Source organism: Oncorhynchus masou, chromosome 31, assembly GCF_036934945.1.
Source record: "Oncorhynchus masou masou isolate Uvic2021 chromosome 31, UVic_Omas_1.1, whole genome shotgun sequence".
In the NCBI taxonomy this organism is placed as follows: Eukaryota; Metazoa; Chordata; class Actinopteri; order Salmoniformes; family Salmonidae; genus Oncorhynchus; species Oncorhynchus masou.
Genome location: NC_088242.1, coordinates 10232715 through 10245714, shown reverse-complemented (window position 1 = coordinate 10245714; position 13000 = coordinate 10232715). Strand labels below are relative to the sequence as shown.

Here is a 13000-nt window from a genome sequence, read left to right as displayed (position 1 = left end):
GAAACACTCCAGTCAGGTAAGATCTGGCTAAACACTCCAGTCAGGTAAGATCTGGGGAAACACTCCAGTCATGTAAGATCTGGGGAAACACTCCAGTCAGGTAAGATCTGGGGAAACACTCCAGTCATGTAAGATCTGGGGAAACACTCCAGTCATGTTAGATCTCGGGAAACACTCCAGTCATGTAAGATCTGGCTAAACACTCCAGATAAGATCTGGGGAAACACTCCAGTCATGTTAAAAACACTCCAGTCATGTAAGATCTGGGAAACACTCCAGTCATGTAAGATCTGGGGAAACACTCCAGTCATGTTAGATCTGGGGAAACACTCCAGTCATGTTAGAAACACTCCAGTCATGTTAGATCTGGGGAAACACTCCAGTCATGTTAGATCTGGGGAAACACTCCAGTCATCTGGGGAAACACTCCAGTCAGGTAAGATCTGGGGAAACACTCCAGTCATGTTAGATCTGGGGAAACACTCCAGTCATGTTAGATCTGGGGAAACACTCCAGTCATGTTAGATCTGGGGAAACACTCCAGTCATGTTAGATCTGGGGAAACACTCCAGTCATGTTAGATCTGGGGAAACACTCCAGTCATGTTAGATCTGGGGAAACACTCCAGTCAGGTAAGATCTGGGGAAACACTCCAGTCATGTAAGATCTGGGGAAACACTCCAGTCATGTTAGATCTGGGGAAACACTCCAGTCAGGTAAGATCTGGGGAAACACTCCAGTCATGTTAGATCTGGGGAAACACTCCAGTCATGTTAGATCTGGGGAAACACTCCAGTCATGTTAGATCTGGGGAAACACTCCAGTCATGTAAGATCTGGGGAAACACTCCAGTCATGTTAGATCTGGGGAAACACTCCAGTCATGTTAGATCTGGGGAAACACTCCAGTCATGTTAGATCTGGGGAAACACTCCAGTCAGGTAAGATCTGGGGAAACACTCCAGTCATGTAAGATCTGGGGAAACACTCCAGTCATGTAAGATCTGGGGAAACACTCCAGTCATGTTAGATCTGGCTAAACACTCCAGTCATGTTAGATCTGGGGAAACACTCCAGTCATGTAAGATCTGGGGAAACACTCCAGTCATGTTAGATCTGGCTAAACACTCCAGTCATGTAAGATCTGGGGAAACACTCCAGTCATGTAAGATCTGGGGAAACACTCCAGTCATGTTAGATCTGGCTAAACACTCCAGTCATGTAAGATCTGGGGAAACACTCCAGTCATGTAAGATCTGGGGAAACACTCCAGTCATGTTAGATCTGGGGAAACACTCCAGTCATGTAAGATCTGGGGAAACACTCCAGTCATGTTAGATCTGGCTAAACACTCCAGTCATGTTAGATCTGGGGAAACACTCCAGTCATGTTAGATCTGGGGAAACACTCCAGTCATGTTAGATCTGGGGAAACACTCCAGTCATGTACGATCTGGGGAAACACTCCAGTCATGTAAGATCTGGGGAAACACTCCAGTCATGTTAGATCTGGGGAAACACTCCAGTCATATAAGATCTGGGGAAACACTCCAGTCATGTAAGATCTGGGGAAACACTCCAGTCATGTTAGATCTGGGGAAACACTCCAGTCATGTAAGATCTGGGGAAACACTCCAGTCAGGTAAGATCTGGGGAAACACTCCAGTTATGTAAGATCTGGGGAAACACTCCAGTCAGGTAAGATCTCGGGAAACACTCCAGTCAGGTAAGATCTCGGGAAACACTCCAGTCATATTAGATCTGGGGAAACACTCCAGTCAGGTAAGATCTGGGGAAACACTCCAGTCATGTTAGATCTGGGGAAACACTCCAGTCATGTAAGATCTGGGGAAACACTCCAGTCATGTAAGATCTGGGGAAACACTCCAGTCATGTTAGATCTGGGGAAACACTCCAGTCATGTTAGATCTGGGGAAACACTCCAGACAGGTAAGATCTGGGGAAACACTCCAGATGTTCAAGATGCCAATGTCATAAAGCCTGTCACATTTAACGATCTGACTTTGTTATTTAACAATAGTTGGCTCTTTACATCTTAATTTGAAGCAAAAATATTGAAACATAATGATTTTACATACACTTGCTTCAATATTTCAGTTTACCGAATTGGAGATTTTTGAAACAATCCTTAACAGTCAAAAAAAAAATCCATAACAGTCAACAAACAATCCTTATCTTCAATATTCTACACACAAATGTCATCTGACATCAATATCTATCTAAACAAGAATATTAAATCAAACGTCAACTAAACAGAAGCTCACTATCACACCTTGGTTCAAGATAGCAATTTAATTCAAGTGAATTTCATTTTCAACCACTAATACATATTCAACCAGCTTGACAATTGACAACATAGAGAGATATCAACACACTGTTGATAATGTGGTAGCAGAGAAGAACTCCAAAACTCACAAAATTGTCAAGAAGAACTACAATATCCACAATCCCAAGCATCTCAGAAAGACAGCAAGGTACCAAAAAAACAAACAGTTCGCAGAAGCATCCCAGACCAATCAATATTTACTTCCTGTGGTAAAACCACAACTGCGATGGCAACGACCGTCTACGATGAAGCAGAGACTAATTACGGCACAGTAAGTGACAACGCAGTGAGAGGAAGGAAGGACAGAAGGAGGGGGAGTAGGACGCCCCAAAACTCACCAGTCTGTTGACGAGGGGAACCCCGAAATGCCAGATGTGCTCGTTGAGCAGGCCGCTGTACACCACGTTGCCAAAGAGAGCAATGGTTCCGTGCTGCTTACACAAGCCACTTCCTGGTGTGGTTTCTATGGAGATAGAGATACATGCGAGTTACATAGAAATATTGATAAACATGCAGAAAAACGTTCAATGTTACGTCATACAGCGTATATATAAAAACTGGTAAAACCGTAAGAGGATAAACAGGTGTTGTGGCAATACAAGTGTCTAATCCACGCTCACTGCCAATTCTGAGCACTCTGCTATTTTCCAACCCTTGACCCAGGGTTGGTTATTTACCTGTCTAACATCAGCTTGCTTGCACTGAGATGTGACGGGTGGTAATAGTGTAGGTGTGTCCTTACAAACATGCACTAAACTGACCATTTATAAGTAGAGACAGTTAAGACTGACCAAAGCTGGTTTTAGTGATGACACATGTTGGTTATGACAGCTGGTTTTTAGTGATAACACATGTTGGTTATGACAGCTGTTTTTTAGTGATAACACATGTTGGTTATGACAGCTGGTTTTTAGTGATGACACATGTTGGTTATGACAGCTGTTTTTTAGTGATGACATGTTGGTTATGACAGCTGGTTTTTAGTGATGACACATGTTGGTTATGACAGCTGTTTTTTAGTGATAACACATGTTGGTTATGACAGCTGGTTTTTAGTGATAACACATGTTGGTTATGACAGCTGGTTTTTAGTGATGACACACAGTAGCCTAATCAGTGGCATATCATATCGGTTTTTTAAAATACATTTTTAAAACTTTTTTAGAGCAGCAAAACAGTCAACAAACATTCCCCTTATTTGTGTAGATTGTAAGTTATTTCGGTACTGTCCGCACCTTGGGGGGGGGGGGGGGTACTGTCACACCCTGACCATAGTTTATTTGTATGTTTCTATGTTTTGGTTGGTCAGGGTGTGATCTGAGTGGGCATTCTATGTTGGATGTCTTGTTTGCCTATTTCCATTTCTGGCCTGTTATGGTTCTCAATCAGTAGGCAGGTGTTAGTCATTGTCTCTAATTGGGAACCATATTTAGGTAGCCTGGGTTTCACTGTGTGTTTGTGGGTGATTGTTACTGTCTCTGTGTTTGTTGCACCAGATAGGGCTGTTTCGGTTTTCCACGTTTGTTGTTTTGTATTGTTCGTGTTTCATCTTCATTAAAGATGTATCTAACTAACCACTCTGCATTTTGGTCCGATCCTTGTTCCACCTCTTCGTCAGAGGAGGAGTTGGATGAAACCCGTTACAGAATCACCCACCACAACAGGACCAAGCGGCGTGGTGACAAGCAGCGGCAGCAGGAGCAGCGATCACAGAACTTCTGGACTTGGGAGGAGATATTGGACGGAAAAGGACCCTGGGCACAGCCTGGAGAATATCGCCGTCCCAAGGAAGAACTGGAGGTGGTGAAAGCGGAGAGGCGCTGGTTTGAAGAGTTAGCACGGCGACGTGGTTGGAAGCCCGAGAGTCAGCCCCAAAAATTTCTTGGGAGGGGGCTCACAGGGAGTATGGCTACGCCAGGTAGGAGACCTGCGCAAACTTCCTGTGCTTACCGGGGGGCTAGAGAGACCGGGCAGGCACCGTGTTATGCTGTAGTGTGCACGGTGTCTCCAGTGCGGGTGCATAGCCCGGTGCGTTCTATTCCAGCTCTGCGTATCGGCCGGGCTAGATTGAGCATCGAGCCAAATGCCATGAAGCCGGCTCTACGCATCTGGTCCCCAGTGGGTCTCCTTGGGCCGGCTTACATGGCACCAGCCTTACGCTCGGTGTCCCCGGTTTGCCTGCATAGCACAGTGCGGGCTATTCCACCTTGCCAAACTGGCAGAGCGACCGGGAGTATTCAACCAGGTAAGGTTGGGCAGGCTCGGTGCTCAAGAGCTCCAGTGCGCCTGCATGGTCCGGTCTACCCAGTACCACTTCCACACCCAGCCCTCTGGTGGCAGCTCCCCGCACCAGGCTTCATGTGCGTGTCCTCGGCCCAGTACCACCAGTGCCAGCAACACGCATCAGACCTACTGTGCGCCTCGCCTCTCCAGCGCTGCCGGAGTCTCCCGCCTGTTCAGCGCAACCAGAGCCTTCCTCCTCTCCTGCGCAGCTGGAGTCTCCCGCCTGTTCAGCGCAGCCAGAGCCTTCCTCCTCTCCTGCGCTGTTGGAGTCTCCCGCCTGTTTAGCGCTGCCAGAGCCTTCCGCCTCTACAGCGTTGCCGGAGTCTCCTGCCCGTTTAGCGCAGCCAGAGCTGCCAGTCTGCATGGAGCAGCCAGAGCTGTCAGTCTGCATAGAGCAGCCAGAGCTGTCAGTCTGCATGGAGCAGCCAGAGCTGTCAGTCTGCATGGAGCAGCCGGAGCTGCTAGTCTGCATGGAGCTGCCAGTCTGCATGGAGTTGCCAGTCTGCATGGAGCTGCCAGTCTGCAAGGAGCTGCCAGTCTGCAAGGAGCTGCCAGTCTGCAAGGAGCTGCCAGTCTGCAAGGAGCTGCCAGCCTGCAAGGAGCTGTCAGTCTGCAAGGAGCTGCCAGTCTGCAGGAAGCCGCCAGAGCTGCCAATCTGCATGGAGCAGCCAGAGCCGCCAGTCAGCATGGAGCAGCCAGAGCCGCCAGTCAGCATGAAGCAGCCAGAGCTGTCAGTCAGCATGGAGCAGCCAGAGCTGTCAGTCTGCCAGGATCCACCAGTCAGCCAGACTCTTCCAGATTCATCAGTCAGTCAGGATCTGCCAGAACTGCCAGCCAGCCGGGATCTGCTGGATTCAACTGCCTGGTTGAGCTTCCTCTCTGTACTGTGCTTCCTCTCAGTGCTGGGCTTCCTCTCAGCCCCGAGCTGCCCCTCAGTGCTGAGCTGCCCCTGTCCCGAGCTGCCCCTCTGTCCCGAGCTGCTCCTCAGTCCCGAGCTGCCCCTCAGTCCCGAGCTGCCCCTCTGTCCCGAGCTGCCCCTCTGTCCCGAGCTGCCCCTCTGTCCCGTGTTATTTAGTAGGGTTGCCGTGGCTAGGAGGTCACGGTGGGGGAGGACTACGGTGAAGTGGGGGCCACGTCCAGCACCGGAGCCGCCACCGCGGACAGATGCCCACCCAGACCCTCCCCGATAGGTATAGGTTTTGCGGCCAGGGTCCGCACCTTGGGGGGGGGGGGGTACTGTCACACCCTGACCATAGTTTATTTGTATGTTTCTATGTTTTGGTTGGTCAGGGTGTGATCCGAGTGGGCATTCTATGTTGGATGTCTTGTTTGTCTACTTCTATGTCTGGCCTGATAAGTTTCTCAATCAGAGGCAGGTGTTAGTCATTGTCTCTGATTGGGAACCATATTTAGGTAGCCTGGGTTTCACTGTGTGTTTGTGGGTGATTGTTCCTGTCTCTGTGTTTGTTACACCAGATAGGGCTGTTTCGGTTTTCCACGTTTGTTGTTTTGTATTGTTCGTGTTTCATCTTCATTAAAGATGTATCTAACTAACCACACTGCATTTTGGTCCGATCTTTGTTCCACCTCTTCGTCAGAGGAGGAGTTGGAAGAAACCCGTTACAGGTACAGCTTCTGTGAAAAGATTGAACTGGTGAAAGTGCGATGCCCTTTGGCTCAAAGGTGTCAGTGACTGTGGAAACGCGTGTTTAGGAACATCATGTTGGTATTATTGTTGTCAATTTATAATTGTTTCATTTAATGACTGTGGAAATGCGTGTTTAGGAACGTCATGTTGTTATCACTGTTGTCAATTCATAAATGTTTCATTTAATTCCTCTGTCGGACCTGTGAAATCAAATTCTGTCCATGGTGCTGAATCCACTTGAAGCTCATTTACCTGTTTAATTGTTTGCCATTCCCATGGCAAAATCAGGCCAAATCAATGACGCTATTTCTTCCACTTTTGGTTATTGTCGAAATACAAATGAATCATGAAATATTTCCATGTTGAAGCCAATTATTATTTAATTAAACATGTTCAATTAATGTGAAAAGCATCAATACCCCATCCTATTTAGAAGTATTTGTTGTTGTATTAAAAAAAAATTACCGACCATGGCTTTAAGGCTCACAATTCAATTTCGGGGGCCATCTACTATTTCTGAAGAAGTGCAAATTATCTCTAAGATGGTTCCAATGTTGTTTATACAACCTGAGGCAACCACATATTTTTCCATGTTCTGATTGGCCACTGATTTGGCCTTGACACACCTGCAACTAACACTTCATCATAACCCCAAGCCCATTCGTGCCACCGCCAGCTACTGCGACCAACATTCCCGCTGTGGAAATAGCACTGACACACCTTGGACCAATGCACTGACACTGACACACCTTGGACCAGCTCTAAGACTGAACATTTTGTTAAAATAGAGCCCAGAGAGACAGAGAGAGAGAAACACAGAGCTATGAGAGAGAGAGAGAGAGAAACAGAGAGAGAGTGACAGAGAGAGAGACATAGAGAGAGACATAGAGAGGGAGACAGAGAGAGAGAGAAAGAGAGTGACCCAGAGAGAGAGAGAGAGAGAGAGAGAGAGAAACAGAGAGAGAGAGTGAGAGACAGCGAGAAAGAGAGAGACAGACAGAGAAAGAGAGAGAGAGAGAGAAACAGAGAGAGAGCGAGAGAGAGAAACAGAGAGAGAGTGACACAGAGAGAGAGAGGTCACGATCAGATGAGCTCCTGCATTTTTCAGCATTTTCTTTAAAAAAGATAGATTAGGAGTTAGATAAACTTGGATTTTTTGTCAGGAACACATACTGGATTCTACCCTCTACAACACAACCCCCACTTCAAATCAAAACTTAAAACCTACAACCTGATTTTGGACGGAATTACGGAATCACCTGGAAGGTTCACAACTACCAAGATTTATTTCTCTATACAGCAAATTCTCTGGAAAACAACCGAAACCTGAAAACCCCATCCAACCTGGAACAGAGTGAGTAATGCTTAGTCTGAAACTATATTTTAAAAGCCAAAAGCCAAGAAGAAAAATACACAACATTACTTTATAAGGACTGAATTCTAACATAATTCTGCCAAGCTTAATACAGCTTCAACTAGCACTGACGTGTCAAGTGAGAGGTGTCAAAGCCCATTAGCCCAATAATGGCAGGAGAGTCACACAGTCTACCCCAACCAAATGGAGAGGCCTTAGAGGCCCCCTCACGCTGTTCAGAGGTAATTAAAATACAGTACCCTTTGCATGTAAAGAATGATAAGTCAAGAAAAGATTACAAAATGAAGCTCCTTATGGAAAATCAAGAGACACTTTTTGCTGACTATTACAAAAATGGGAACATCAGCAACCTTATCTTCCACACAAACCATCCCCTGGCATGGCACAGTGCTATATTAGCACACTACCCCTTTATTAAGAGAGGGGGGGTTAACGAGGGGTGGAAACTCAGAATACTTGATAACGAGGACTCTGAGTCAAGTAATATAAATATCTATAAGTCCGGAACAGTAATTGTACAAAGTAACCCCAAACAGTTTCAGCTGGACTTTCACCTAATCAAAGAATTAGCCCAGCAGGAGAAGCTCTCCCTTGATAAAGATACCCCCACACCGAGCGGGTCAGACCAGACCTCTTCACTATGTAACCCCACAGACGAGCAACCCCCAGTGGAGAGTCAACCTCCCAGCACAGATTACCACTCCCTCATTGAAATGAAGGACAAATTCACCCAGCTGGAGATAAGGCAGGTGGAGCTGGAACAGCAGGTGATTACACTTCAGTCAGCACAGACCCAGACAACAGCCCAGCACAACAACAGCCCCTTAACCAGACCAGGAGAGCTGGAGGTGGACAGAGACATATCTGCACTTTGGACAGTGGTGAGACAAATACAACAGGAGAAAGATGAGCAGAACAGAGCACGAGAGGAGAGTATCAGACTGCTGGTGGAGGAGAGGTTGAGGGGGATGGAGGAGAGGGTGAGGGGGATGGAGGAGAGGTTGAGGGGGACGGCGTGTGACAGAGAACAACCCACTAGAGAGGTGGCCACCCCCACAGAGAAGCTAGCAGAACAGCCCACCTCAGCACCCAACAAAAGTCTCGACACCACAGCAGAACAGTCCACACCAGACCCTGACCATAGAGTCGACATCACAACAGAACAGACAAATGAAGAACCCCAAGCCCAGCGGCTCTCACCCCCTCTGAGCACCCCCCCTGTCAGCCACTGAGGACAAACACAAGACACAGATTGTACTACTTATGGACTCAAATGGGAAATATATAGAAGAAAAACAACTTTTTCCCAAACACAGTGTGTCTAAACTCTGGTGTCCAAACACCCAGAGCGCCATAGACCTTCTGTCTGAGGCCAAACTAGGCTCACCCAGCCACATAATAATACACACAGGCACAAACGACCTGAGGGCACGGCAGGAAAGAGTGGCCACAGCACTGAAGGCAGTGATTGAAAAGGCTTCTTCTACTTTCCCCAACGCACAAGTGGTGCGTTGGTACCACGAAAAGACTTCCACCCTGCCACAATACAGCGGGTAAACGCAAGTATTTCCTGTGACTGTGCCTCAAAACCAAACGTTTTCCCACCACTCCACCCTGGACTAGAACAGCCTCTATGACCAGGTCCACCTCTACAAGGCAGCAGTGCCCACCACTCCACCCTGGACTAGAACAGCCTCTATGACCAGGTTCAACTCTACAAGGCAGCAGTGCAAACCACTCCACCCTGGACTTGAACAGCCTCTATGACCAGGTCCACCTCTACAAGGCAGCAATGCCCACCACTCCACCCTGGACTTGAACAGCCTCTATTTCCAGGTCCACCTCTACAAGGCAGCAATGCCCACCACTCCACCCTGGACTTGAACAGCCTCTATGACCAGGTCCACCTCTACAAGGCAGCAATGCCCACCACTCCACCCTGGACTTGAACAGCCTCTATGACCAGGTCCACCTATACAAGGCAGCAGTGCCCACCACTCCACCCTGGACTTGAACAGCCACTATGACCAGGTCCACCTCTACAAGGCAGCAGTGCCCATCACTCCACCCTGGACTTGAACAGCCTCTATGACCAGGTCCACCTCTACAAGGCAGCAGTGCCCACCACTCCACCCTGGACTTGAACAGCCTCTATGACCAGGTCCACCTCTACAAGGCAGCAGTGCCCACCACTCCACCCTGGACTTGAACAGCCTCTATGACCAGGTCCACCTATACAAGGCAGCAGTGCCCACTACTCCACCCTGGACTTGAACAGCCTCTATGACCAGGTCCACCTATACAAGGCAGCAGTGCCCACCACTCCACCCTGGACTTGAACAGCCTCTATGACCAGGTCCACCTATAGACAGCAGTGCCCACCACTCCACCCTGGACTAGAACAGCCTTTATAACCAGGTCCACCTATAGACAGCAGTGCCCACCACTCCACCCTGGACTTGAACAGCATCTATGACCAGGTCCACCTCTACAAGGCAGCAGTGCCCATCTTTGCCCGAACTCTAAAGGACATCGCTCTCAAACGTATCCCCAACACTTCACACAGGAGCAACAGATCAATAGACACCCCACCCAGACCAGCGAGACACCCTCCCAGACCTGCAGGACCCCCCCCTGGACCTACACATAGAGGACCCACGCCAAGAGGAATTACATCCAGACCATCGCACACCCAGACACATCCACACCCCTACCCCAACCAATCAACACCCCCCCACGTCAACCATATGTATATGTATATATATAATATGACATTTGTAATGTCTTTATTGTTTTGAAACTTCTGTATGTGTGATGTCTACTGTTAATTTTTATTGTTTATTTCACTTTATATATTATCTACCTTACTTGCTTTGGCAATGTTAACACATGTTTCCCATGCCAATAAAGCCCCTTGAATTGAATTGAATTGAATTGAGAGAGAGAGACACAGAGGGAGAGAGAAACCCGAGAGAGAGAGAGAGAGACAGATAGAGAGAGAGAGAGACAGAGAGAGAGAGATAAACAGAGAGAGAGACAGAGAGAGAGAGAGAGAGAGAGAGACAGAGAGAGAGAGACAGAGAGAGAGAGAGACCCAGAGAGAGAGAGAAACAGAGAGAGAGTGACCCAGAGAGATAGTGAAACAGAGAGAGAGACAGAGAGAAAGAGTGACCCAGAAAGAGAAACAGAGAGAGTGACCCAGAGAGAGAGTGAAACAGAGAGAAAGAGAGAGAGAGAGAGTGACCCAGAGAGAGAGAGAGAAACAGAGAGAGAGAGTGACCCAGAGAGAGAGTGAAACAGAGAGAGAGAGAAACAGAGAGAGAGTGACACAGAGATAGAGTGAAACAGAGAGAGAGAGAGAGAGAGAAACAGAGAGAGAGACAGAGAGAGAGAGAGAGAGAGAGAAAAGAGAGAGAGAGAGAGAGAGAGAGAGAGAGAGAGAGAGAGAGAGAGAGGGAGAGAGAGAGTGACCCAGAACGAGAGAAACAGAGAGGGAGAGAGAGAGAGAGAGAGAGAGAGAGAGAGAAACAGAGAGAGAGAGTGACCCAGAGAGATAGTGAAACAGAGAGAGAGAGAAACAGAGAGAGAGAGAGCGAGAGCGATGATTACAATGTTGTTTATACCCAGACCTGGGCCCTGACAGACCTGGGCCCTGACAGACCTGGGCCGTGACAGACCTGGGCCCTGACAGACCTGGGGCCTGACAGACCTGGGCCCTGACAGTAAATCTCAGTAAGACCAAAATAATGGTGCTCCAAAAAAGGTCCAGTCGCCAGGAACACAAACACAAATTCCTTATACATACATTGACCTAAACATCAGCACCACAGGTAACTTCCACAAAGTTGTGAACAATCTGACAGACAAGGCAAGAAGGGCATTCTATGCCATCAAAAGGAACATAAATTTCAACATACCAATTAGGATCTGGCTAAAAATACTTGAATCAGTCATAGAGCCCATTGCCATTTATGGTTGTGAGGTCTGGGGTCCGCTCACCAACCAAGACTTCACAAAATGGGACAAACACCAAATTGAGACTCTGCACGCAGAATTCTGCAAAAAAATGTCCTCTGTGTACAATGTAAAACACAAACTAATGCATGCAGAGCAGAATTAGGCCGACACCCTCTAATGATCAAAATCCAGAAAAGAGCCGTTAAATTCTACAACCACCTAAAAGGAAGCGAGTCACAAACCTTCCATAACAAAGCCATCACCTACAGAGAGATGAACCTGGAGAAGAGTCCCCTAAGCAAGGTGGTCCTGGGGCTCTGTTCACAAACACAAACACACCCCACAGAGCCCCAGGAACCAATTAGACCCAACCAAATCATGAGAAAACAAAAAGATAATTACTTGACACATTGGAAAGAACTAACCAAAAAACAGAGCAAACTAGAATGCTAAAGAAATGTCTTTATTCTTTTGGAACTTTTGTGAGTGTAATGTTTATTGTACATTGTTATTGTTTGTTTCAATTTTGTTTATTATCTACTTCACTTGCTTTGTCAATGTTAACATATGTTTCCATGCCAATAACGCCGTTAAACTGAAATGTAATTTAATTGAAATTGAATTGAGAGAGAGAGAGAGACAGAAACATAGAGAGAGAGACAGACATAGACTGAGATAGATAGAGACATAGAGAGAGAGATAGAGAGAGACATAGACTGAGATAGAGAGAGAGAGAGAGAGAGAGAGAGAGAGAGAGAGAGAGAGAGAGACAGAAACATAGAGAGAGAGAGATAGAGAGAAGGACATAGACTGAGAGGGACATAGACAGAGAGAGAGAGAGAGAGAGAGAGAAGAGAGACAGAAACATAGAGAGAGAGAGATAGAGAGAAGGACATAGACTGAGAGGGACATAGACAGAGAGAGAGAGAGAGAGAGACAGAAACATAGAGAGAGAGAGACAGACTGAGAGGGACATAGACAGAGAGAGAGAGAGAGAGAGAAACATAGAGAGAGAGAGATAGAGAGAAGGACATAGACTGAGAGGGACATAGACAGAGAGAGAGAGAGAGAGAGACAGAAACAGAAACAGCGAGAGAAAGAGGTGGACTGAGTTAATAAACAGCAAACATCATGGACAGAGTTTTTGGAGTCTGCAGATACAAACTGCAGATGGTGACTGAGTCTGCAGATGGAGACTGAGTCTGCAGATGGAGACTGAGTCTGCAGATGGACACTGAGTCTGCAGATGGAGACTGAGTCTGCAGATGGACACTGAGTCTGCAGATGGAGACTGAGTCTGCAGATGGAGACAGATAGGGAAAGGAAAAGCTAGCCATTTGTGTTCCACATTTAACCTGGAAAACATCAACATTCTCTCTCTCTCTACATTAT

At 47.2% G+C, this 13000-nt stretch overlaps 1 protein-coding gene across 3 annotated transcripts in view; it reads right to left on the bottom strand.

The window, feature by feature from the left end:
• LOC135523401 (RNA binding protein fox-1 homolog 3-like) overlaps positions 1 to 13000 on the bottom strand; it is a 706321-nt gene that overhangs the window by 341575 nt on the left and 351746 nt on the right. For all 3 annotated transcript variants that reach the window (XM_064950046.1, XM_064950045.1, XM_064950049.1), the window contains exon 3: positions 2684 to 2808. In XM_064950046.1, the coding sequence (XP_064806118.1) occupies positions 2684 to 2808 (125 nt within the window). The remainder of the gene's footprint in view (positions 1 to 2683; positions 2809 to 13000) is intronic.